Source organism: Zonotrichia leucophrys, chromosome 6 (genome assembly GCF_028769735.1).
Source record: "Zonotrichia leucophrys gambelii isolate GWCS_2022_RI chromosome 6, RI_Zleu_2.0, whole genome shotgun sequence".
In the NCBI taxonomy this organism is placed as follows: domain Eukaryota; kingdom Metazoa; phylum Chordata; class Aves; order Passeriformes; family Passerellidae; genus Zonotrichia; species Zonotrichia leucophrys.
The window spans coordinates 28,331,446-28,354,824 of NC_088176.1; the positions used below are offsets into that span (position 1 = coordinate 28,331,446).

General features: G+C 42.3%; 1 protein-coding gene across 3 annotated transcripts in view; it reads right to left on the reverse strand.

Annotated features, from left to right (window-relative positions):
- The window catches only part of FAM13C (family with sequence similarity 13 member C), a 115,729-nt gene that overhangs the window by 33,693 nt on the left and 58,657 nt on the right, over positions 1-23,379 (reverse strand). For all 3 annotated transcript variants that reach the window (XM_064717267.1, XM_064717269.1, XM_064717268.1), the window contains exons 8-11: positions 12,979-13,017; positions 8,093-8,149; positions 6,259-6,457; positions 1,606-1,727 (exon numbers count right to left, since the gene is read on the reverse strand). In XM_064717267.1, coding sequence (XP_064573337.1) covers positions 1,606-1,727; positions 6,259-6,457; positions 8,093-8,149; positions 12,979-13,017 — 417 coding nt within the window. The remainder of the gene's footprint in view (positions 1-1,605; positions 1,728-6,258; positions 6,458-8,092; positions 8,150-12,978; positions 13,018-23,379) is intronic.

Genomic DNA, 23,379 nt, shown 5'->3' on the forward strand with positions numbered 1-23,379 from the left:
CATAATGTAATCAAATTGAAACATGGCCAAAATTGAGATGTGATCACTGTGCTTGCACAGCACTTAGAATGGTAAATCCAGGCATCTTTCTTTGTGATTTAGCCCTTTTAGATAGCAGGCTTTCTAAGGGGCTACCATGGTGTTAAACAAGAATAAGCAGCGCAGTGAAAAATGGTTTAATACCAGGCAGATTAAAAAGGCCAAACAGTTGAAGTGGACAGGGGGACTTTGCTGTGGTTGCTGTTTTATTCATGCACACTCCACTCTGGTTCCTGTCTTTAAAGTTGTTGTGTCTCTCATCATGTTCCTTTCAAAATTAACCAGTTGTTTATTACCTACCCATACACAAACATCCCACCAGCAGAGCCACTGGGTAGGTCTGATACCATACTCAGGAAACTCCTCTTTACTAGTCCATGGGATTCTTTCCTCTCCGAAGGAATGTCAGAAAAGGAGAAGGCAGGCTTGCTAATTAAAAATTCTTCCTGAGATGCAGTGTTTCAATTGCACATACAGGCATTGGAGGGCAAAAGCACTTGATTGTCCAAGCTAATTAAATGCATTTTCATTCTGCTAAACCTTCCTTTGAGTGCACAAATTAAGAGCATTTACAATGTTGCCTCCTAAAAGCTGTGGAGAAAGCCACCAGCTGATGTCGCATAAAGCACCAAAGTGCCATTGGATGGCAGCTGTCACTGCTGTCCCTGTCCTGACTGCAAACAAACCTTGAGCCAGTGAGCTCCAGCTGTCAGCCAGCTGTGCCCTGAGCATCCCTGGGATGAGCTGCTGCTGCTTCAGACCCTCCAAAGGGAGCCAGAAACTCTGCCACAGGGCACCAAGGCTGTCATGCACATCAAGGCAAAGAGCAGAGACCTGGCTCCCCTGACAAACACTCTGTGCACAGAAAAGCAGAGCAAAACCAGCACCTGAACATGGGAAATTTGTGCCCCGAGATTTAGTAAGGACTAAATCTTATCCTTAGGACAGACCTTCACTGGTCAGTTGGGTGAGTTGAAACTCCATTTTTAGCCATTTGCAAGGCCATGATAGATGAAAGCAGAAGCTGTGACTTCCAGTACTTACCAGAGCTGAGTTACTTCATCACCTGCTGAGTTACCTGCCATCAGGACATGGTCAATGCCAGACCTGAGCACACAGTGCCCTTCCAGCACCAGAACAAGCACAGCTGCCACAGCACCCAGAGCCTAAACTGTACATAAATGGATACCCTTGCTATAATCAGATGTGAAGGTTCCCTTTCCCATTGCTCAGACAATGCAGCTCTGAGAAAGAGAGGCAATTCAGCACTGGGGGGGGAAAGGAAAAAAGTGGAAAAGTATTTTTGAAACTTGGCACAGAGGAAATGAAGTTTCTAAACTAAGGATGTTCTTTCTGCTTCAGCTGTAAGGCATTTAAAGAATGATGAAATTTGCATTCTTATCTTTATCCCTTTCACTTTCCCCAAACAGTCCTAGATGTATAAATATAGAATACACTGCCAACAAGAGCCAGGAGTCTGAATATTTTATGCAGTAGGCAGCAGATGAATTAGCCTTTCCTACAGTTCATCAGAAGTGAAACGTGCTGTGTTATCCCAAGTCTTACCTTGGCTGCAATCTCACCACTGCTTCCTGGCATTTCAAAGCCACATTCTGTGCATAGTTATTAGCTGAGCACCCAGCCTTCCCCTGCCACTCTGACAGGCCTGGCAATGCACACTCCAGCTCCTGCACAACAGAAACAAAAAGAAAAGCTGAATGCGCCCTGTCAGTACCAATCCAAGCTTGGCTAAATATTTTGCTTCAGGAAAAAATGCTCCATGAGACCAGGTGCTGGTTGAAGATCTTAGCTATTTTTTTGTAATAATCTTGAAACAACTGGAGAACACTGAAGATAAAAGAGTCTAAAAAAAGTAGTATGCTATTTCACTGGAAAACAGTTTCTGAAACCAAAGCAGAATGTAACTTTTCTCTTTTTTACTTAAATACCGGATTTCAGCTTCAGAGCTAAGAAGTTCTATACAAAGAATTAATTTGAAATTATTTATTCACACGTCAGTAAGATTTTATTACTTGGGTATCACAGATTTCAGCGTCAGAGCTAAGAGGTTCTGTACAAATAATTCATTTGAAATTATTTATTCACATGTCAGTAAGATTTTATTACTTGGGAATCATCAAAAAAATCTGGCTGACAAAGGTGAGTGCAGTTAAATATCACTTAAATAAAATATGTAAAATTTAACCCTTTGCCTCTTTCCCTTCCCTAGCATATGTGTATCTTGATGAATAGAGTATTACTCTGGGAGGAGGGAAAGGCAGTGAGGGGAAAAAAGCCACATCACCCAATCTGCTACACAGAAAATAAAAAAGGCAATTTAGTCCAAAAAACTGAGTCACAGAATAGGAATGAGAAAAGTATCCATTCAAATCCAAGCTTTTGAAAACCAATTGGAGGGCTGTGAAAAGATGTGTTTGGTACTTCTTCATTTCCTTACCTATGAAATGGGTTGCAATATTTCCTTTGCACTGCAATGAAATAAGTTTTTTAAGATCTTTGAAAATGTGGTAATCAAAGTGGGACTTTTTTTCTATCTCTTTATTAGCTTTTGTAATCAAATATTTTAGTCTAATAGTCTAAAACATTAAAATACAATTCGCGCTGCTAATGCAATGACTTTGCTCCAGTGTCAAAGCTTGCCTGGATGCATGGAAGTCAAAAGTTTGGGTAGGACTCTTCAGATGGGAACTTGCAGGGCAGAGAGAACACAGCAATTCCAGGTGCTTTCTGCTGGATGGAGGGGAAAGCTGTTGACAAGAGCACGTGCTGGCAATAAGCCCTTGCTTGCAGGGTTGATGTTAGAGGACTTGGGTGGCTTTGGGTTGTTTCTGTATTTTTTTTCTCTTTTATGTCTTTGTTGCTGCTCAAAAATCATGTCATTAGGGTGTTAACAAGTAATACTAGGGATACACCCTTGATGGAATCTCTGTTTCTAAAGAGCAATGAAATCCTGATGTACCACAGGCACCTACAGCAGAATTCTGCCTTCTACTGCATTTTTGTTTCTTTTCACTAAAGAGGGTGACTTCTACAGTGAAATTGCATCATAATAAACATAAACAGAGTATACCCAGAAACCAAAGCAGAACTTCCAGACTGCCTGATGTGTTCATGTGTTTTTGCAGCTGATGTGCCAATATCAGCTCTGGCTTTTTGATTACTGTGCACTTAAAAATCATAATTTTAATGTGAAATTATTGGAAGTTCATTGACATACAAGCACTTCACATATACTCAAAATACAAAACTTTACTCAGGAATTTTCAGCATTGTCGTCTTTAGGCACTGATTGTCAGGCCACCATTTTTATAGCCATTTACCTTGATAATAAGACTTTAAAACTGAACTTTGATTGTTTCTGCCTATTAGCTAGGAAGTTTGGTGTTGTTTTGTAAATATGTCCCTGTATCAATAAGGAGTTTGAGGGTGACTCATTCAAGAATCCATACTCGTGACTGTGCACCAAAGGTGAGTGACAGGAGAAAGGATTGGGCAAGGAAAGCAGACTTTCTGTTCCTCGCCATCTGTTCCCACACTGACTCCCTGGAGTATGTTCTGGGCATATGCTTCCTCACCTCTTGAAGTCAAATACATTCTAATTAATTTGATTTCCTATAGATGAGTGCTGCAGACTTGCTAAGGAAGTTGATGGAACCATGGAAAAGATGAAATCAAATAGCTGGAATACAGTGGTGGAGTCACATTCCAGCAGCCTCCTCTCTTCCCATGTTCTGTTTGGAAAGGTTACAGCAGCCTCCAGAGCCGGCTCCTGCCCCCAGGGAAATAACTGCAGGCAACATGCAAAGTACAGCTTTACCCTGCTGACATTTTGATATCTGATAAGTGGTCAGTTGAAGTCACCTGATGCTGTTCTTTTATTACACTTGGGTTTTTTAATCATCAGTGTAAATCTAATAACCTTTTCTTCATGAAGACCAAAGGCACATGACTACAGGGCTACAGTTGTGCCAAAAATATCAGAGGCACAGGAATCACACTTCAGCTGAGAGCCTTGTGAAGCTCAAAATCCCATCTTCCCTCTACTTGATCACAGCTGTCTGTTCCCTCTCAGTGATCTTTCTACAGTGGAAACCCCTTGGATTCTCACAACTAGAAAGGCACACAAAAATGGTTCCCATTAATCCTTCCAACACATGCAGCAAACTTATCTCCCAACAGCCTCTTCTAATTTTAAGGGGACAATTCTCTGTAAAAGGAACTTATGGGCTTATAACACATAAGAGGGAATAGCAAAGAGTTCCTTGGCTTATCAGAGCAACACCTTTAACAGAGATTCTGTCACTGCTCTGGTGTTACTCTTTCTGATGCCATAGAGAAGTCAGCTGGGGAAGTGAGGAGACTGCTGAGAAAGCACTCTGCCAATAATCCCAGGAAAGCAAGGAAGAACAGTTTAATCGTAATGTGCAGTGCATCCTGCTTTTCTTTCACAAATGCATGTGCTCACAAAGTGCTGTTTGTCAGCTGCTTGGGAGTACATCACTTATCCCATCCAGAGGCTTGGTGGCAAGGGGTTTCACCAAGGAAGGTTCATGCAGTTACAGTGTTTCATCACTTCTGTCTCTCCTAATTCAAATCCTTGAGCAATGTGAAAATTATCTGCCTGGCACTGTTTTTCCTTCTAGAGGCTGCATACTTAAGTCATGCTGGTGTTTTATGGCAGCCTAATTATATACTCAAAAAGTTTCCCATGAAAGAATTTCACCATTTCCAGTTAACCCCTTGGGGCCATGTAAAATGCCACAGAGCAGCAAGTCTGTGCTGTGCTGGCTTTCACTGGGTGAGAGGTACATGCAGGACACACACAGGGAGCTTGGAAGAGGCTGAAAAAGCAACAGATGACCTCTGAGACAGACCTTGCCTCATTTATGGCTTCTTCATGACTCTTGTTCCTGATCTGCTTCCACTTGAACTTCACAGGGCAAAATTCCCATAACTTTTTTCCATTCAGCTGATAAACATGCACACCTCATCTCCCTGAAGGTTAAATAATATTTCCTAGGAATGCAGTGCAGTGGCAAAAAAAACCCTCCCAGTTATTGCTTTATTTCTGAATCAGCTCCAGAAGAACAGGCAGGAATTTTAGGGCAAGAGTTTGACATTGGTATTCCAAAAGAGACTGTGATAATACCATTTGCCATTTGGTTTTCATTTTCCTTCAGGGATTCAAAAAGGACCTTCAAAAAGGAACTTCAAAAAGTTCTCACTTAGAAGGTAAGACATTCTGTATAAAATTATGAAATCCCATTCTAAACTTGGTCCAAAATAATTCCTAGTCTATGACAGGCTTGAAGTACTTCAGAAAGAGCTCTGCAAATTTCTATCCACAAGGAAGAAGAGAGGAGAGACAAAAAGTAGCCAAATACATTATACAGCCAAGATATGGAAATACAGACATCTGTATTTGTATATGCACAATTTTATGTAAATACAGACATCTGTATTTGCAGATGTCAGGCCTTGTGCCTACTACAGACCAACAAATCCACCAACATTAATATTAACTATCTTGGATATGAGAATATTTCCAGCTGAGGAGTTAAATCTGCACCAGAGCTCAACCCCTATACACTGCACATCCAACACAACATGGGAAGCACCAGAGGCATTTTCAGCAGCTGCTGAGAGGTGGAATTCTAGAGTCAACAGAGCAAATGTACCACCAGAGGCAGCAGCAGAAGTTTCCTCATTTCTAGTCTTCCTTAGCACCTTTTACAAAATATACAGTTCTGCTCCCCCCAGCTCCACCTAGGAAGATGGTGGGGGATAGCACTGCTACCAGTGTGCTACTCCACTGCTATGGTCTTACTATTTAAATATGAGAAAAACAGAAATTAAGATGAAGGAAAACAGTGAAATCCCTCTATTTGCAGCCAAAATACAGTAAAGGAGATCATTGATCAAATAAACAAAACAAGCTGTCTAAATAAATATTTAAACATCTTCAGCTATGCTCTTCACTAGCTTCTGAAAGCAGTTGCAGCACAACCCTCTGCAATTCCCTAGCAGAAAGAAACTGTTATTACAGGAGGGTTGCAGACTGCAGGTCCTTGGAAATCAGGGTAGATTACTGTGGGGCCTCAAATCACACCATGAATTACCAGGGAGTCCCTCTTTGCATTTCAAAACTTGCTTAGACATTGTGCCACAAGCTTCCCCCTGGCAAGTTTAATTTTTTACCTGACTTTCCTCGTGGCTTTTTCCATTTTCCAGCTTTGCAATGGGCTTAGGTTTCCTCAGCTTTAAGTTGCCCATTTCAGGCTTTAGAGCACAGTCAGTTAAAACCTGCTGCTTGTGCTGCTGGGTGTCTTGCAAAGGCAGCTGCCTTTCCTCTAAGACAGCAGAGTTGTCCGGGTAATTTTCTTTGTTATCATCGTCTCTGTAAGAAAATAAAATTGAAATGCATCAGGCAGGATTTCAGACATCTGTCAAAACATTATGAGGGAAGAAGAGCAACAAGTTCTTAGCTATTTATGGCATATAGCTTTTACTAAATTTAGTGGTCTACACATCAGTTACAGATCTAAGTTAGCATTATTACATACTCAACTGGGAAGCTACTTAAACGATAGCTTTAGAGGCACTCTTGGGCTTCAGACCTACAGTTCCCATTCCCCAGATAAAATCTGAAACTCTTTTTTTCATGCAGAAGACTTCCCCCACGCAATGATTTGCAGTAGCCTCACAAAATATCATCACAGACAATAATTCCTCTCAACAGCACACTTCCCTTGTGTTGGTCTCTAGCTTTGAGGGCCATTGCACAGAGGGAAGGGAGGAAGCCACTCAAAGCAAGGTCTGAACAGCCAGGGATGTGTTTGGAGAAAACATCCCCCTGTGTAAGAGACACCTGGTGGCTTAAAATACACTGTTATTCAGGGATGCTTAATCTGGGACCTGGGACAGACATTTTCAATCCCCACCCAGACTACAGTGTGCAAGCTCTGTCCAAGGAGACCTTGCTAGTGTCACCCACAGCCAGTCCCTCCAGCCTCAGCCTGCTCTCATGCCTTCCACAGGGAGCACCTCGGTGGCACCACGAGGTTACCGCAGTGCAGGAGGCAGGGCTGCCTCAGGAGCTGGCAGTGGCATTGCTGCTCCAAAACCCCTGGCTAGAGTTGGTGTTCAGCTGGGATTTCAGATGTTAGCTCCAGCTGGCAGCATCCTAATGGTCAGCTGGGAGTGACCTCTCTCCTGGTGTGAAACTTCCACGGCTGAGGGAGTCAAGGGCTATTGAATTAAATCCCTCTGAGATTCATTTCTTTTTTTCCAGAAAGCATAACTTGCTAGTTCAATGTTTTCTCCTAAGGATTTTGAGCTGCCAAACTCACTTTCCATCTGTGGCCCATCAGCATCCAGATGGATGCTTGCAGGGTGCCTGTGGAGCTGAACACCATTGCTGCCCATGCCTTCTGCAAGTGTGCTCCAAGGCAGTTGTTATAGTTACAGCTTTATAGCCCACGAGCACCCCAACAATGTGCACCAGTGCTGCTAATTTTAAGGTATCCTCTGATTTTAAGATCTTCCTGAAAGGTTAAATTGCATTCCCTAGCAATCAATATGTACTAACATAGCCATGAGAGAGGCATGCCTCAAGAATACTTCAGTTAAATTACAATTTAAAGGATTTCTTTTTACCACACACACACAGCAATGAGCATATCCTTACACAGTTGCAAAACTCTGCTTACTACTGCTTTGCACCAGCTGCTGTACAGTAAAATTCAGTGTATAAACACCACAGCTGCATCTGAATGACAGGAGTATGATGTGAAGTTAAGAATACAGACCATAACATATTTACATATATAATAGCAACAGTAAATCATCTCCATATTGATCACACAAAAGTGCACAAGATAAATATGTAGAAATCCTAACAGCTTTTGCAGGTAATACCCTAGAAATTCTGCATTCCCTTGAGAATAAAGGCTTTTTTTCTAATGGTGTAACAGAAGCAGTCACAGTTTCAATTGCTCCCAATGGATTTCAGACAAAGTTTGTAGGAGAGTACCTGGGACTGGAGCTGCCTGCTTGATCTTCATGCACAGAGTCTGAATACCCGTCACACCTTGAAAATGAACACAAGATAATTATTGGTTCTCTGCCAGCTGCAGAAACTTAGCTTTTAATAACATTACAGTGCAGCTCAAGCTATAAACACATTTCTTCTTCTCCTCACGCTTTAGTCAGGGTCATTTAATGCCATAACTGCTCCATGATAGTCCAAATCTCAGAGGAAGAAGAGGATTTGAGACGTTAAGTGTGCACAATTTGGTATATCATGTTCAGACAAATGGAAATAATTACAAGGAATTCAGATGTTACCATAAAAATCACAGGAAAATTACAAGAAACTCTGTATTGTAATTGCTTATAGTATACTTTTCACATTAACCTCAGAAAGAATTATACACAACTAAGGAGGTTTTTCTCTCACAAACTCACAAAAATATTAATAGATTGATAGACCAGCCACCGTTTATGCAGCAGGAAAAAGAATCCCTAACTAAATTATGAAGCGAGAGTTAGTCTTAAAAAGTGAACTAGCAGTATTTTTTAAGATGCCTGAACAATCATAATCAATTTCTTCCTTGAAGTTACAAACAAAAGAATTGTCCCAAGGCTGCCTAATCAGAAGAAAAGTCTGGATAAATATGCTAAACCACAACCACTAAGAGCTGAACATGACACTGTGGCTGCATGGCTGAACTTTGCAGGATGATTTAACCTGCAAAGCCCATGAGCATCCTTTCTTCAGATAAACATGCATCTATAAGCATGCACTCCCAGAATATGCAAACACAGAACCTGGTATTGCTGGGGTAAAGTCAGGGCCCTCTCCTCACCCTCAGTTCATACTCACAGGGCACAGACACTAAGGAGGCCTGGATCCCTTGAAGTTTTCTGGCAGAGGAATCTCTTCATTATGGGGGAAGCAGTCTGTACTTCTGCTGACTTGTTAAATTTTGAGAACTGCCCCACTTAGAAGAGAGTACATTAAGTGACACATTCATAGCTCTGCATTGCAATTTGATGGCAAGGGTTTAATATATTCCTCTTCCCCACCAGTCTTCTGCTGGTGTCTATATCAAAAGTCAGACTGCAGCAGAAAATATTTAAAGGGCCACTCAAGTGTTTACACTTCCTGAATACATCAGCATATGCATGAAAGCATTTGCTGCTCACAACTGGAGCAGAGAACTACAGTGGCAGATCACCCTAATCACACAATATTCCTGCAGTGAGTGCAGCTTTCCCCACATGGCAAAGTGGGATGATAGGTGGGAGACCAGACTTGATGTGCAAAATGGAAAAATTCACTGTAGAAATCTGGTTACCTCTGGATGCCAGTCACACCTTCCCCTCTGGCCAATACCTGACTGCCTCACAGAAAGCACACTGGGGGTTTGAATAAGGAAGCCCAGTTTGAAAGGAACCAGGAACCTGGCTCTAGAACTAGAAGGAATATTTCAGAGGGACAAAACAACAGAAAGAAAATGTGTTGTGTGAGGAGGCAGTGCCAAGGTCAGAGCTGGATGGACAGAGCTCCCAGCACAGACACAGGAGAAGGTGTCACCAAGTGCACCACGGGCCAAGCCATGGCCAGCAAAGTCCAGGAATCCCCTAAAGGGAAAAATTCTCCCTCCTGGGTGTGCCTCAGAGAGAGGAGGTGGGAGGGAGCAGCTCTGCCACCAGTCTTTCTCCCTCTCCTCTCACCAGTCACCTTACTTGGCAGCCTCCTGAAAGACCACCTTGGCAATGGGGAACACTCTCTGGATGGACAATGGATGGCTGAGCACAAGTCCATTGTCCAAGTCAAGTCCAGTTAAGGAGCACTCTCCTGAACTGGGGGAGCTGGGCTGGCTGTAAGGAGGTGATCTCGAGAGGAAGAGCTCCTAACTCAGCGCCCAGCAGCTGATAGAAGTCATAAAATATGACTTCTACAACTTATAAACAACATAAGTGAGTGTGACAAAATGTATTTGAGTAACTGGATGGCAGCAGATAGGAAAGATAAGCAATAATGAGTCAGAGAATACAATGACCATCATGAAATTTAAAAAATCCTGAGGAAGTTCAGAAGCAATACAATCCAAAATTTCCCACCAAAATTTTTGTCTGTGCAAGAATAAATAATAACCAGGAGGCTGAGAGCTCACTCAAAGAGGACAATGTTTGAGACTAGGACCATAACAGGACCTTTAAAAAGATGAATTTGTCATATAATGCAACTACCCATCATTGAAGCATGGAGTGTTTTTACCTTGATTTCTTAAAGAAATGTGTCTTCTGTGTTCATGCCACCTGCCTGCACATATCAAAACAAACATGCACACCTTTCTTTCCCCTCATCAGTACCTTGTAAATTTGTTGTTTATCTTTACCTGTATTTAATAGATAGGGTGATATTCAAGAGTTTGGTACATTTTTTGATAGTTTGTGGCTGTGCAGCAGAGAGACAGAGAGACTTTTCACCAACAAAAAACTGCAGCAGCATCTTCCTCACTCCTAAACCAATAGAGAATGTTCCACAGCAGCTTCAGGTCAGAAATCCAAATGGGTTGAGGCTTACATTGGGTAGGAGCTGTCTTTTAACAAAAGCAGTGATGTGAATCCTCTCCCTTCACTGCCCGATCCAGCTACTGACTGATGGATATCTCTTATAAATAAGTACATGCATTTTTGATGTTATGGCACAGGCCAGAGTGAGGTCAGAGATGGGATCCCAGCCTGGATGGAGTGCTGCTCTGACTCTGGTTAGTCTGTCTCTGTGCTCCTTCCAGGGTCTCTGGGTTAATGGCACCAGCTTCTTTAACACCCTAGCATTTTCACCTTCCCACAGGAGCCATTTCAGACCAGAGTGAGCTCTGCTCCCTTTTGCTGACTTGACCTTTGAGGAGCTCACGTGAGCAGCTCCCAACCCAGGCTGCATGCATGGCTTGCTGGGAGCTTGGCACCCCCAGGCACTCTCCTTGTCTGGAGAAATGTTCCTGAAGGTGCTCTACCACTGCCTTGATTTTATTCAGGAAGCCCTAGCTTTGCCTTTGTCACAAATAAAGACAGAAATTGTTAAATGAGGATGTCTAGATGTGCATGGCAAACTCTTTCTTCTGCTAAATAAAAGTAAATCTATTTTCATCTGTTTTCAGACATGGTCAACACAAGCCATAAGTGCTGAAATCAGTAAGAATTGTATATCCTCAGCAGCTCTCAAAAGCAGGTGTTGGGGGACAGCTCCAAATGAGATTTAGGGAAGAATGAAACTTAGGGAACCAAGTTTGTTCAATGGGACAATGCTTTTCAGATACCATTGTTCACTCCCTTTGTTTTCTAAAAGCACGTTTCTACCCCTTTGTTTGGAAATAGAAGATGAAACATGAAATCCCACAAACAAGAACCAAAAGCAGCTGAAATGAGGGAGATCCAACCCCTCTCCATCTCCCCAAGGGCAGGGCTGGCACCACACTCCCAGATTTTATGCCCTCCTGGTTTAACATGAAGCCCCACAGAGAAAAGCCATCACCTCTGGATCCCAGAAACCTCAGGGGGGAGGCAGGCTTAGGGACTGCTCCAGGGGAATCTCTGCAGGAAACAATGGATCTACTTAGGGACAGAGGAAAGGGAAGGATAAAAAACATAAAAAATATATTATCTGTAATCTGGCTATTTTTCTGTGAAGGGGGAGCAACCCATAATTTTACAGACCAAAATTCATCACGTAACTAACAGGAACACAGGAAATGAAAACAAACAAGCATGCAAGCAAACAAAAAACCCTCCGTGATTTATTAGCTCCAGTTTAATCTTTCCATATCTGCCTCAGTCCCACAAAAAGTGTGACTAAATTTAAATATTAAATAAAGCAAGGAAATATAAGCAAATAAAGGAAAGCAGTATAAGAGAGAGAAATACTTTAGATCCCTTTGAAATATTACTTCTCCTGCAGAGGTTATGACAACACTTAGAGATGGCTCAGATGATCACAACTTGGCCTGATTTCAGAGTGTCCCCTGTCCCCACAGCACTCAGCAAACAGCTCACTGTCCAGCTGAGGTGTTTTACATTATGAGCATTTTAACAGTGTAAAGCTCACCTAATATACAAACAAATCCATACATTATTTTCCTCCTAAAAAACAGCTTGGCTCCTTACTGCTGCAGAATCTTCCCCAAAAGCTTTTGAAACAATGAAAAGCAGCAAAGTAAAAATGCACAGACCACCAATATTGAAGTGGTTTAGACTAAAATAAGACAAAGACCATTTCATTTGCAATAGTTCCTAGAGGGTTTGCCTTCCTAACTTTCTAATGTCCTCCCTTGTTCTGCTGTCTCTGTAAAACAACCAGAAAAATCAACATATACATCCTTATGAGTATGATATATACAAAAGGCCATCTAAGGAGTTTATGGAATTGATAATAAAGAAATGATGTTTTTGGTACTTGGCCTGTCTAAATAATGTATAGGGATTTTTCAAAATATTTCCTATTGATTTTTTTTTTCCTAACAATTCTTGTGGTAAGTACAGACCATGTGTCCTTAGAAAACAGACATGCTTGTGTTTGACAGGATCATCAGTATCAGAAATGAGCAATATTTTGACAGGAGGTTCATCTGACACTGCAGATCATGCACTTAAACATTTGTGATGTGCACCCAGCACATATTCTCCCAAAAAAGGGATTTCACTGCTAAATAGTCACAGAGCATTTAAAGGCAGCTGCTTTATGCAATCCTTCCCATACAGGCAATAATATATTTAGATTACCGAAAACTCAATCCAAATATATGACAGATAGCCTGGGACTTCTCACATACCACTTACAATTATTCTGTACGGTAACTAAACTCATCATTCCTGTTTAAAAATAAGGACATCTTTAAAGTGTTCACTTACTCTGCTAAAGCTGTCGTGTTGAAGGACTTATCCTGAATGCTGAAACAGAAACAAGAAAACATGAGATAAATCAGCAAGGCAGGCAGGCTCCCTGTATCCTCCTCAGTTGTAGGAACACATGCACAAACATGGCATTGCGAGGCACGTCTGTGTGCTCGCTCTGCATGCACGGCTCTACCTTGGGCTGCTCTGCACATGCTCATAATCAAGAAACCACAGGGATTAGTCCTACAACACTCACAAAGCCCAGCCAGCAGCACACCAGGATTCAGGCAGGGGTGCAGGTAGACTGAGGCTCAGATCATGATCTTTTATATCTGTAACTGTGCTGTTAATAGAGGCTTAGGTTTGCAAACAAGTATTTGGCATTCTGTCCTTTTAATATTTGCTGTGTGTAATTGGCTCATCAAATGCAGGGGTTTTTTACTTAAATAGGGTTGCCCAGCTAGCTGTGTGGAGGTTTTCTTGTTTAGTGTTCTCTTGCATGCTCAGTTCATGTCCAAACCACAAGGGATTCTATGAAAAAAAAAAAAATCTGGCAGAATGGACAGTTCAAGTAGGAAGAGGTTATTAAGCTAGCAGCAAGCAGTAGATGAAACCATCGCTGTGAAAGGAATAGGCTGCTGTGCTCCTGCAACAAAATGTTTCTGACCTGATGTAATACATTCAGCAGGGTCAGCTCAGGCTATTGCAAACTGCTGGGTTTGAGGCAGCAGTGGAATTCCCCCTCCAACAACACCCCTCAAATCCAGTGAACAACACTCTTGTATCATCCTGAAATCTTACAGCATCATAAAAGGAAAAAAAAAAAGTCCAACCAGCAAACAATCTCACTGCTACACGGCAGAGATGGGATTTTGTTGTTGTTGTTGTTGTTTGGGCTGGGGGAGAGAAAGCAAAGCAGACAACGCCTTGTGAGCACTCCTGTTTGTGACAAAGGCATCTCTGAGGCGCCAGCATCAAGCCGAGCAGGGATAAAGAGGCACCTCCTCCTCCTCCCCCAGCAGCAGCTTGTGCCTCTGCGTGGTGTTGACACACATTTCCCAGGCAGCAGTGGCAGCCAGGAATCACAGCCTGACAATGGCTTTCCTTTAGCAGCAGCACTGACAATGCATCACATCTCCCCCATCCCAGCCTCCCTGCCTCTCACACACACTGCCTGCTCTGTTCTTATATTTGTACATGTACACCAATGTAGATAATGGCATGAGTTACCTGGGGATCAGAACATCACAGCCAGCATGCAGGGACCCCTGCCCTTCAGAGAGGACATTTTGTGAGAGAAGGATGAGCAGAAAAACCTAAATTTAATGGTTAGTAATTAAATCCTGCCTTAAAACTGAAATAGTGAGTTTTTTCTCCTCCTGTTTCCAGTTCTATTGCTCTGACCATACAAATACAAAGTTCTTTATTGCTATTCTATTTGCAGGACAGCAACTGATCAAAGATATTCTTCTAGGTGATATGGGAAGCAAAAGCTTAATTTACATGCTCAATAAGTAGAGTGCCATTAAAAATAAGTTATTTTTTTAAGGAATATATTCCAGAATGCCTAAGTGAACGCTTGACTCTTATTTGGAATGGTTAGGCTGGGTTCACAGCCAGCATTTCAAGTGTGTCATGGAGGAATCACTGCATTTATCACAAAATACCAGTGACAGGCATCACAGCTTGACTAGAGTAGAATTTAAAGGGCTGGGTACCTGCACACATCCCACAAGAAAGGGAGCTCTTGCAAACATGACTTCTCCATCTGTGGGTGCACAAGTCAAGGTCTAATTCTCTGTGAATTCATTCCCTGTGCAAACGCACTGCAGCGTTTTGATGTTGTTCCTGGGAAGATAACAGGACTGAAGATCAGTTTATAAGTCAGGAATGCTTTGGACTGAGACCAAGTTTAAAGCATCATCAGGTTCCTGTCATTTGTCTGGACTTTGGTGCTGAACAGCAATTGCTACATCTCCTTTAGGGAAGCACTTCACATTGCAGCTCACTCCCAAACTTGCACTAGTTTTAAAGATAACACTGATCACTGTAAGTGGAGAGTCTCTTCCTATAAGGTGGTGAAACCATTCAACAAAATGAAATTTCACATAAAACAGGCATAGCAATCACAAATGTACATTAGAAAAGGCCAGGCAAACTCAGGAGCCTGTTTCAGAGCAATGCCCCAGTCAGATAAATGGAGCCGCTCTTCTCCTGGGCAACACAAGAGAGGAGTTACAGTAGACTCACAGTAACTTTTCTTCTTTTAACAGACAGAAGTAATTTGTATTTAGGGGCAAACACTCATTTCAACAGTGATGTTGGCTTGGGCCCTCTTGGCTGATCCCAGCTCCTTCCACCTCCTTCCCATCCATGTGCTTGGGGTGAGACCAGAGCAGGCAAAAAGACTCTGCCCTCTCAAGGGAGAGCCAAAGGTGCTTGAACCTGCATCTCTGCTTCCTTCTAAGTCCCAGGCACAGAGAAAACCTGAAACAGTTGCTGCCTCCTTATTTTCAATAGTGACATGCAAGCCAATTAGGTCCATAATGCTATAGGACATCACTCTTTAGCACACTGAAATTCTCAGTGCCAGATGTATTTCACCACCACATTCAGATGACATGCCAGATTTCTCATGTCCTGAAGTCCCAATGAAAATAAAGCTACACCTATGTGTGAAGTAAGCTTTGATCTTCCCCACTGAATAACAGATAAACTTCTAAGGATTTTTTATCTTGAAGTCATCAGAATATGCATTTCTGAAATTCTGAAAATGAAGGGTTTTAAATCAGTTTTTCCTTTTTTCGTCCGAACGGCTTCAGTGATTCATATTTTTGCAAATCCTGTGTCTAGGAAAAGACACTTTCTTTGCAGAAAAGCTGCCCATTTTATACCCAGTTTTGTTCTTACCCTCTTTTGCCAAGTGCTGCTCTAGCCAACATAAACATCACATGACAGCCCTTAGCTGATGACAAAAATGCCAGAGATCCCCAAAGCAAACATCTACATACATTTTGGAGATACCAAGACTCAGAAATATGTTGCTATTCACTTCTGGAAGTTTGACTAATATATTGCCTATTTATGGCTGACAAATATATTGGCATAGAAATTCCATTCTTTATTTGGTTTGTACCATCAGGAGAATTACTGCTGGATCAGGAAGGAGCATGAAGCAGGAATCACAGCATCCAGCTTGGTTTTGCACATAACAGAGACATATTAAAAATAAATCATATGTTCATAAGCTCAGCGTTAGCTGGCAGCGAGTGCCTTAAAGGCAGTGTAAGTCTGCAAAAAAGAGAGGCAAAAGTGGGCAGAAGTAGTTCTGGCTTCAGCAGAACAGGAGAGAACAATGATCAAAATTCCATAAAAAAGAAGGAGGAATAGTGAAGCTCTCCAAGCTTCAGTTGTCTAAAAAGTCACACACCCCCACACCCACATCCCTGCAGGCTTTGTGGATCTTTGGGTTCACCTGCAGAGCAGAACCTTCACCTCAGTTTCCTGAATTTGCTCATCTCACTAAATGACTGTTTTCAGGGTGTTTCTGACTCAGACAAATGATGAGGCCTTTCAACCCTAACTACAGAATAATGAAGAATTTTCATTGGGAAATAAACTATATTTTAAAGGGGAAATTACATATTTACAAAGAACTCTAAGCTCTCTAAGTTTCTGGGAAAGTTACAATTTTGCATGTAATATCTACTACCTAATGAAAAACTCACTGCAAGCCTATAGGGTGTGATCAGCATTTATTGCCAGACTATTTTCTTCATTATTATTTGTTATCCCACAGAGTCCAAAGTGCCTGTGCTGGAATTGCTGCATCAAAGGCAATTATATTTTGCAGTGCAGTCAGGCCATACAAGGGAGCTGCCCTTGGGCCCCATGGAGAGGCACAGTGTGACACTCACACTGCAGGATGAGGAGCCCAGGGCAACACCCTCCAGCTTGGGGAAGGAGTTACTCATGTTCCACTGCCCAAATAAAGGGAAACTTGGAATGATCTCCCCACTGCTGTCTCTCTGGATGAAGTCAAATCATCCCTGCCAGACCCAGCTGAGCTCAGAGACTCATAAAAATACTGAGCAAATTTGTTTTTCTTGGAGCTTGTGTGCTGCTGCCAAGAAACAATACCCTGAAGGGCTCCAGCCATCCTTCACCTCCCTCGGGAGCTGTACCCACAAGGAGGTGCACTGAGTCCCACCTGTTTGCATGCACAGAGTTTGCTGCCATGAGCACATGAGCACCTTCAGCTCCCCTGCTCTGAGGAGCAGCTAAATATGCTTCTTTGGCAGGTCACACTGCTCCTTCTGAGGCCACACTTCTGACTTTTCTTTAGGCAGTGAGGCAGTAACTCATTTCTGACTTTAGCAAGTCTGTTGTCTTCCCACACACAGGATTTTCTTGAGGGGTAAAGGCAGGAATCATTCTGCAGCAAAATGTTAGCACTGGGGATGGCTCCAGTGCCTTGCCCTTTCTCCAAAAGTGATCTTGCAGGATACTTCTGCTGTTTTCCAATCCGTAAGGCATAAACCAAGGAGCTGCCATGTGAGAGAGGAGTCACATGCTGTCTCCTGTAGTGATAAATACTGAGTGCTACATGCTGCAGCTCAAAATATTCATGTGTTCACCGACTTGCTTTCTTGAGGAGCAGCCTGCCTTTTTATGGGCAAGATTCTCCAAGACATCACCAAACTTCTCAGGAGAAATTAAGCTAAAATACAGCAATTACAATGTAGGAGCTGACTGGTGAGCACTCAGTCCAGCTTCTACATCTTTGACTTTCTCTGTGACCTAATTAGGACATCATCTGAGAAGGGAACCTGGGGGAAACAGCACTCAGCTGATCTTGCTGTGTCTCAAAATGAACTGACAGACTCATGCAGGAAGAGATTCCAGCTGAGCATAGATGCAGACACAGTTATCATAATCCATTCCAGGGAAATTCCATAAGGTGCCTTCCTGTTGGGTTGGGTAAAACTTGGTGCACCTGCACAGACCTTCAGGGCATGCATATATATATATATATATATATATATTTTCTGAAGATATTTCAGTGTGCAATCAAACTGCACATAATTCCTGACTCAAGCCTTATAAGCAGTAGGCCCATGAACCCCATACACACTCCCATAGTACACCCAAGTTTGCACTGAGGGGGGCACATCTACCCTGTAGCTCAAAAGGCACAGATCCCTGCCCTTTTAAAGGGAAAAATGTCATGGAGCTACACAATTTTGTACAGATAGTGGAGCACTACAGTCCCAAAACTTGATTACATTTCTGCAGCCCAGGTGCACATACCTGAGCTGCCACCAGGACAGGGAATTGCTGGAGCAGACAGCACACCCCAAGATCTCTTGGAAAGCTACAGCGCTCCTGGTGCCCTGCTCAAAGAGCATCAGCTGATTTCATACAGGCCTCTGGTCTGAGGAGGAGTGCTAAGCTGGAAATACAGAACCAAGACTCCAATTTTGTTATTAAAGAACAAGTTGTTTCATGGAGTCCCATCAGCTCTGCTGAAAATCTCTGTAGAGATGCCCCACAGTCATCATAGAGCACTCACAGGGCTGCATGATGAGCCCAAGTGTTGTAGCAGCCCAAGTGGTGCTGCTGACTGAGCCCCTACTCAGCTGCAGTGACCCTCTGCAGACAATTTAATACTATCACAGATGACAAAACTGTTTCCAGCAGGTTTACACCATAGTCAGGCTCGGCTCAACACAGCACTAATTCATAACCAGTTTTTCCTCTCAATATTGCAAGATGAGGAAAAATACACATGTATCTTTAATTTTTATGTTCTTTCCAAACATCTATTCACAGAATCATATCCCTGAAAGGCTTCAATATTTGGCTTTTTCACATCTGCCTGTAGCAGTGCACTCACCTATGAGATACTTTGCAGATCTTGGTCCCTCTCCTCCAGGTAACTAGCAGACCAGCTCATATTACCTTTCACCTGTAGCTTTATCTTGCCAGCAGCAGAGAAGCCAGAATGATATAAAACCAAATCAATACCAATCTAGAGGACATGTATCAAAACCTACCTAAAGCAATTGCTGTCTAATTTCAGAGCTCATTCTCAGTGACATACAGAAGCACCTCTTTAATTAGCATTGTCCAAGAGTTCCATTACCAGCAATTATGTGTTTTCAGAGGACACCTGGCCTTTCCCCAAGCATCCCTGTGCACCACGTGACACTCACTGATTACTCCTACTGATATCTGAGGACCAGCCAGGTAACATCAAAAACAGATTTGCCATGAATCCTCTCATGCCTTTTTCTGTGATTGGGTATTGCTACCCCCTGGCCACCAGCAGAAAACACCCACTGGCTGCTCTCAGAGGGCTGGGCAGCTGTACCAGGGGGCCATGCAAAGCTTTCCTGATTACACCACCCAAGGATGCTGCCCACAGTATTTATAGCCCAGTAGGACTGATTCCTGTGACCACATGTGCCTGAATTTTGGGTATGAAGACAGACTCTCCAAGCCTCTGAATATTTTCTTTATCAAGAGCTTACTTCCTATTTTGTACTTTTTGTTGAACTGCAGGAAAATCTGATACAGACAGATTATGAACTATTAATGTATAAACTAACCCAGGACATGAAATTTAAAATTATACCATTATGTGAAGCTTATGCCACTTAACAACTACTTTATGCATTTAGATCACATTCAGAGAACTCTGAATAATCACTACTGTTTGTGTGACTGAAGCTGAGAAAGAGAATAGCAATAAATGCAGTTACAAAAGTATAACCTGGATCTTAAGTCTCCTGTGTCACAATAAATAACCAGAACTGCTTTTCTTTTGGAAACAAAAGGAAATACAGACAGTAACACATGTATGCTTAGCAGTGGATTTAGATTTACTCTGCATTACTCTGAACACATGAATTATCTGAAAACCTAAAGATAATATATTCCTTCCTACATGAAAAACAGGGAAAAGCAAGGAGTCTCCATTTGCACACATCAGATACAACTGTGCAAGACATGGGATCCCACAGAGAGCTTTTTAACCCCATTCACTGCAGTCAGTTTCTGTACATATAAATCTTGTTACTCTTCTGCCAAGTGCTTATTAATTTCAGGGGCTAGTATGGTCAGAGAAGAAGCTGATGTCATTTAGTCAAAATTGATGTAATGTGTTTATGCTCCTTTCTGAACTCACATCAATAAATACAAACCCAAGACAGATCCAGCTTCTCACAGGCCCCTCTGGAGCCCATTCTGAGCCATGGAAAAATATCCTACAAAGAACTCCATGTAGTCAACTTATTCCTGGCTGTCAATTCAGACATAATATTTCTTCCCAGCCATCTTAATCTCATAGAAAAGAAAAGCTGTCCACATGTCAGAAAAGAAAATAATGAGGTGGACACAAAGAAAGAAAGCTCACATTGGGGAATATAATAGGAAGGCACAAGCAAAATCCAGAATAAATCCAGCAAATGTAAGCAAGCAGTCCCAATGTAAAACACAGTTATGATGGGCAGCTGAGGGAGGTCTTCTGGGCATTAACTCATCCATTTTCATGAGGGTTTATAAAGCTCCAGTTGCTCATTCTCATTTCTGCCATGAGAAGTCCATGGTAACAAATCCTACAATGTTTTTTACAAGTTGTTTTCTGAATTACTTTTCACTAAATGTGTAGCCAGTGACATTTGAAACCCACTGATTCAGGCCATTAGCTTTTCTAAAATCATGATCCACTAACATCAGAAACATCTCATCAGTTATGCCATATTCCCCTGCACTTGTATTTCACCAAAATGCTGTGAATAAGCCACCAAATATTAGCAGCCACACTCAGAGGTCAATTCCTGCTCAGCTTCCACCTTGCTGTTTTAATTTCCTCTGCTAGAAAAGTCCTCCTCTGTTTGGCTTCTATTTCTGTGCAGGATCATGATCTGTGCTTGTGTCCCACCATGCACTATTTTAATTTACCAGCACAATCCACAGTTCCTCAGCATAGACATAAGTTTGTTCTTCCAAAGTTTGAGAATATTTTTAACTTTCAATACATTTTGGGTTGCTTTGGTTTTGTTGGATTAGTTTTTTGGGGTTTTTTCCCAGTATTTTTTTCTTTTATATTGAGGGAAAGACAGAGGAAACTGTATTTTACCCAAATGTCCATTCTCAGCACAGTGTCTTGCAACACAATAAAACAGCCAGGACTGGTCACAGCACTCTATAGAAACTAAATAATACAATTCTGTTGTATAACATTCAGCTTTGTGGCATCAAATCAGAATCCTATAGAAAATATAAGAGAATGGCACATGTCATAAATCACAAATGTCTTACACACCTATTCAAATTGATTTTCTCATTAGAAGAGAAGACTTAGAAGGATTTTCTTTTGCACTGTGGTACTTTGGGGAGGAGAGGAACCTGTGGCAGTCACTGGAACAAGGACCAAATTTCTTTACAAAGCTGAGGAAATATCCACATAACCACACACCATCTGTGCTCTTGCCTTTCTATCCTCCTGCTTAATGTGTGTGTTTGTCTTGTGGGCTGGCTTGGCTGCCTGGCTCAGGGGTGTCCTGAGGTAGCACTGAGCCCACGCCTGTGTGCAGACGTGCCCTGTGCCAGGGCCACCAGGACATCTCCTCTCCTTGGGGAATGGAGTCTCCTGCCCCAGACACCGGGATCTGAGCCCTGGCACAGCCAGGCCACAGGGGATTTACCATCCATGGCACCACAGAGAGGTTCTAACAACAGCCAATTATCTTCATGGGTATAAGTTTAGTACTTGCTTGCAACTCCTACGAGGAGATGCTCTTCCAAGGACCAGGACAAACCTCACTGCACAAGACTTTGCAGAGGAGCTTTCTTCTCCTGGCTCAGAGCATCTCACAGGGGTCTCCACACTCAGCTCTCTGAAGTGCTGCAGCACACAGAGGGCAGCACCCAGCCCTTCAGTTTTCTCCTTTTCAGTACATTATTTGTTTGAATACGTTCTCATCCCGTGTTTACGACAGATTTTAAGTTTCAAAAAGAAGCTGAAAGCAGTCATTTTCTCTGGGAAGACCTTGTGCCACTTTACAACAGCTGCTGACACTGAACAAATGACCTCCTTCACATAAATTTGGTCCCAATGCAAACTATTTGTGGCTTGGATATTTCCTGTATGGACCTGCTGAAAGGGAGCAGAACCATGTGGGAAAGAAATTGATAATGCAGAAAGCAGCTTTACCACTTTGCTATCTATTGCAGAAGGACAGTGTACATTACTTCTCCTTTTTGAAGCATTTAAATCCTTTGTTGCAAAGCACATCAAGTGTTCTTAATGACATGATCACATTTTCTATCTCAAATTGTAAGTAAGTCCCCTGACCCTTTGATAAACCAGAGAAAATTGGTTTCGGTTTTACACTACTCAGAGAGTTGTAAATATAGGAAAGACATTTTCATTCTAATTTTAATGATATTTTCCGTCTAGCAGTTCTGGAGCATCAATCAGAAAGATACCAATCACAGAAAAATGTTCTATTTCTAGGTGAGTTATCCATTTTTAGAGAGAATTAGAGCCTTTATAAAATTTTTTCAGAAGCAGAGCCAGTGAAAAACGATAAGTAATCCTTTAAAACCTGACTCTGATATTTTCTTTTTTTTTAAGATTACAGGGAAAGGACATCTTGCCTTTATATTAACAAAAATGCTGACAGTAATTATTAAAAAAGAGCAATGAATACTGTAGTCTAAATGTAGGCATATTCAGGAATATTCAGAGCTACAGTTTCTTCCGTCTCTTTGCTGAGGCTTGAAGAACTGCAGCCTACACTTTCTAACCCAAATCCAGGCTCTCAAACCCACATTTAAGCACCTACACAGTTTCAGACTAATTTTAGGTAGCCACCAAGCTGAAAGCCCTTGGCCAGTACACACACTGCTAATTCAGTGTCTGGGATGATGGTTGTAAAGGCTCTGGGATTATGCCTAACACTACAGCTGTGTTGATGCATGCTCTCTACAAATATAGAAAAAAAATCCTCCAACACACCCAAACTCAGCTCCAACAGTTATTAAGGCACCAACCCAGTTACCATCTCAGGGCATATTTGTTCTTCTCCGCCACCCCCTCGTTTTTCCTGTTCCTCATAGATCTTGTCAGCTCTCATTAACCACCCAGGTTCCTGCCTCAGCCCCTGTGGGTGTGCAGGGGATAATGCCAGCCAGGATAACTCTGGTATTTCCTACCAGCCCCACAGAGGTGCTGCCTGTCATGGGTTGGTAGTGAGGGCCCTTGCTCCCTTTTCTCTCCCCCAACACAACGCTTGGAGGATTTCACATCACTTGTATCATGCAACCAGCCACTCGAGTGTTTTGAGAGAATGGGCTGAAAAATGACATTATAAACTGCCCAATGGGTAAATGTGTTCAGGCAGAGCA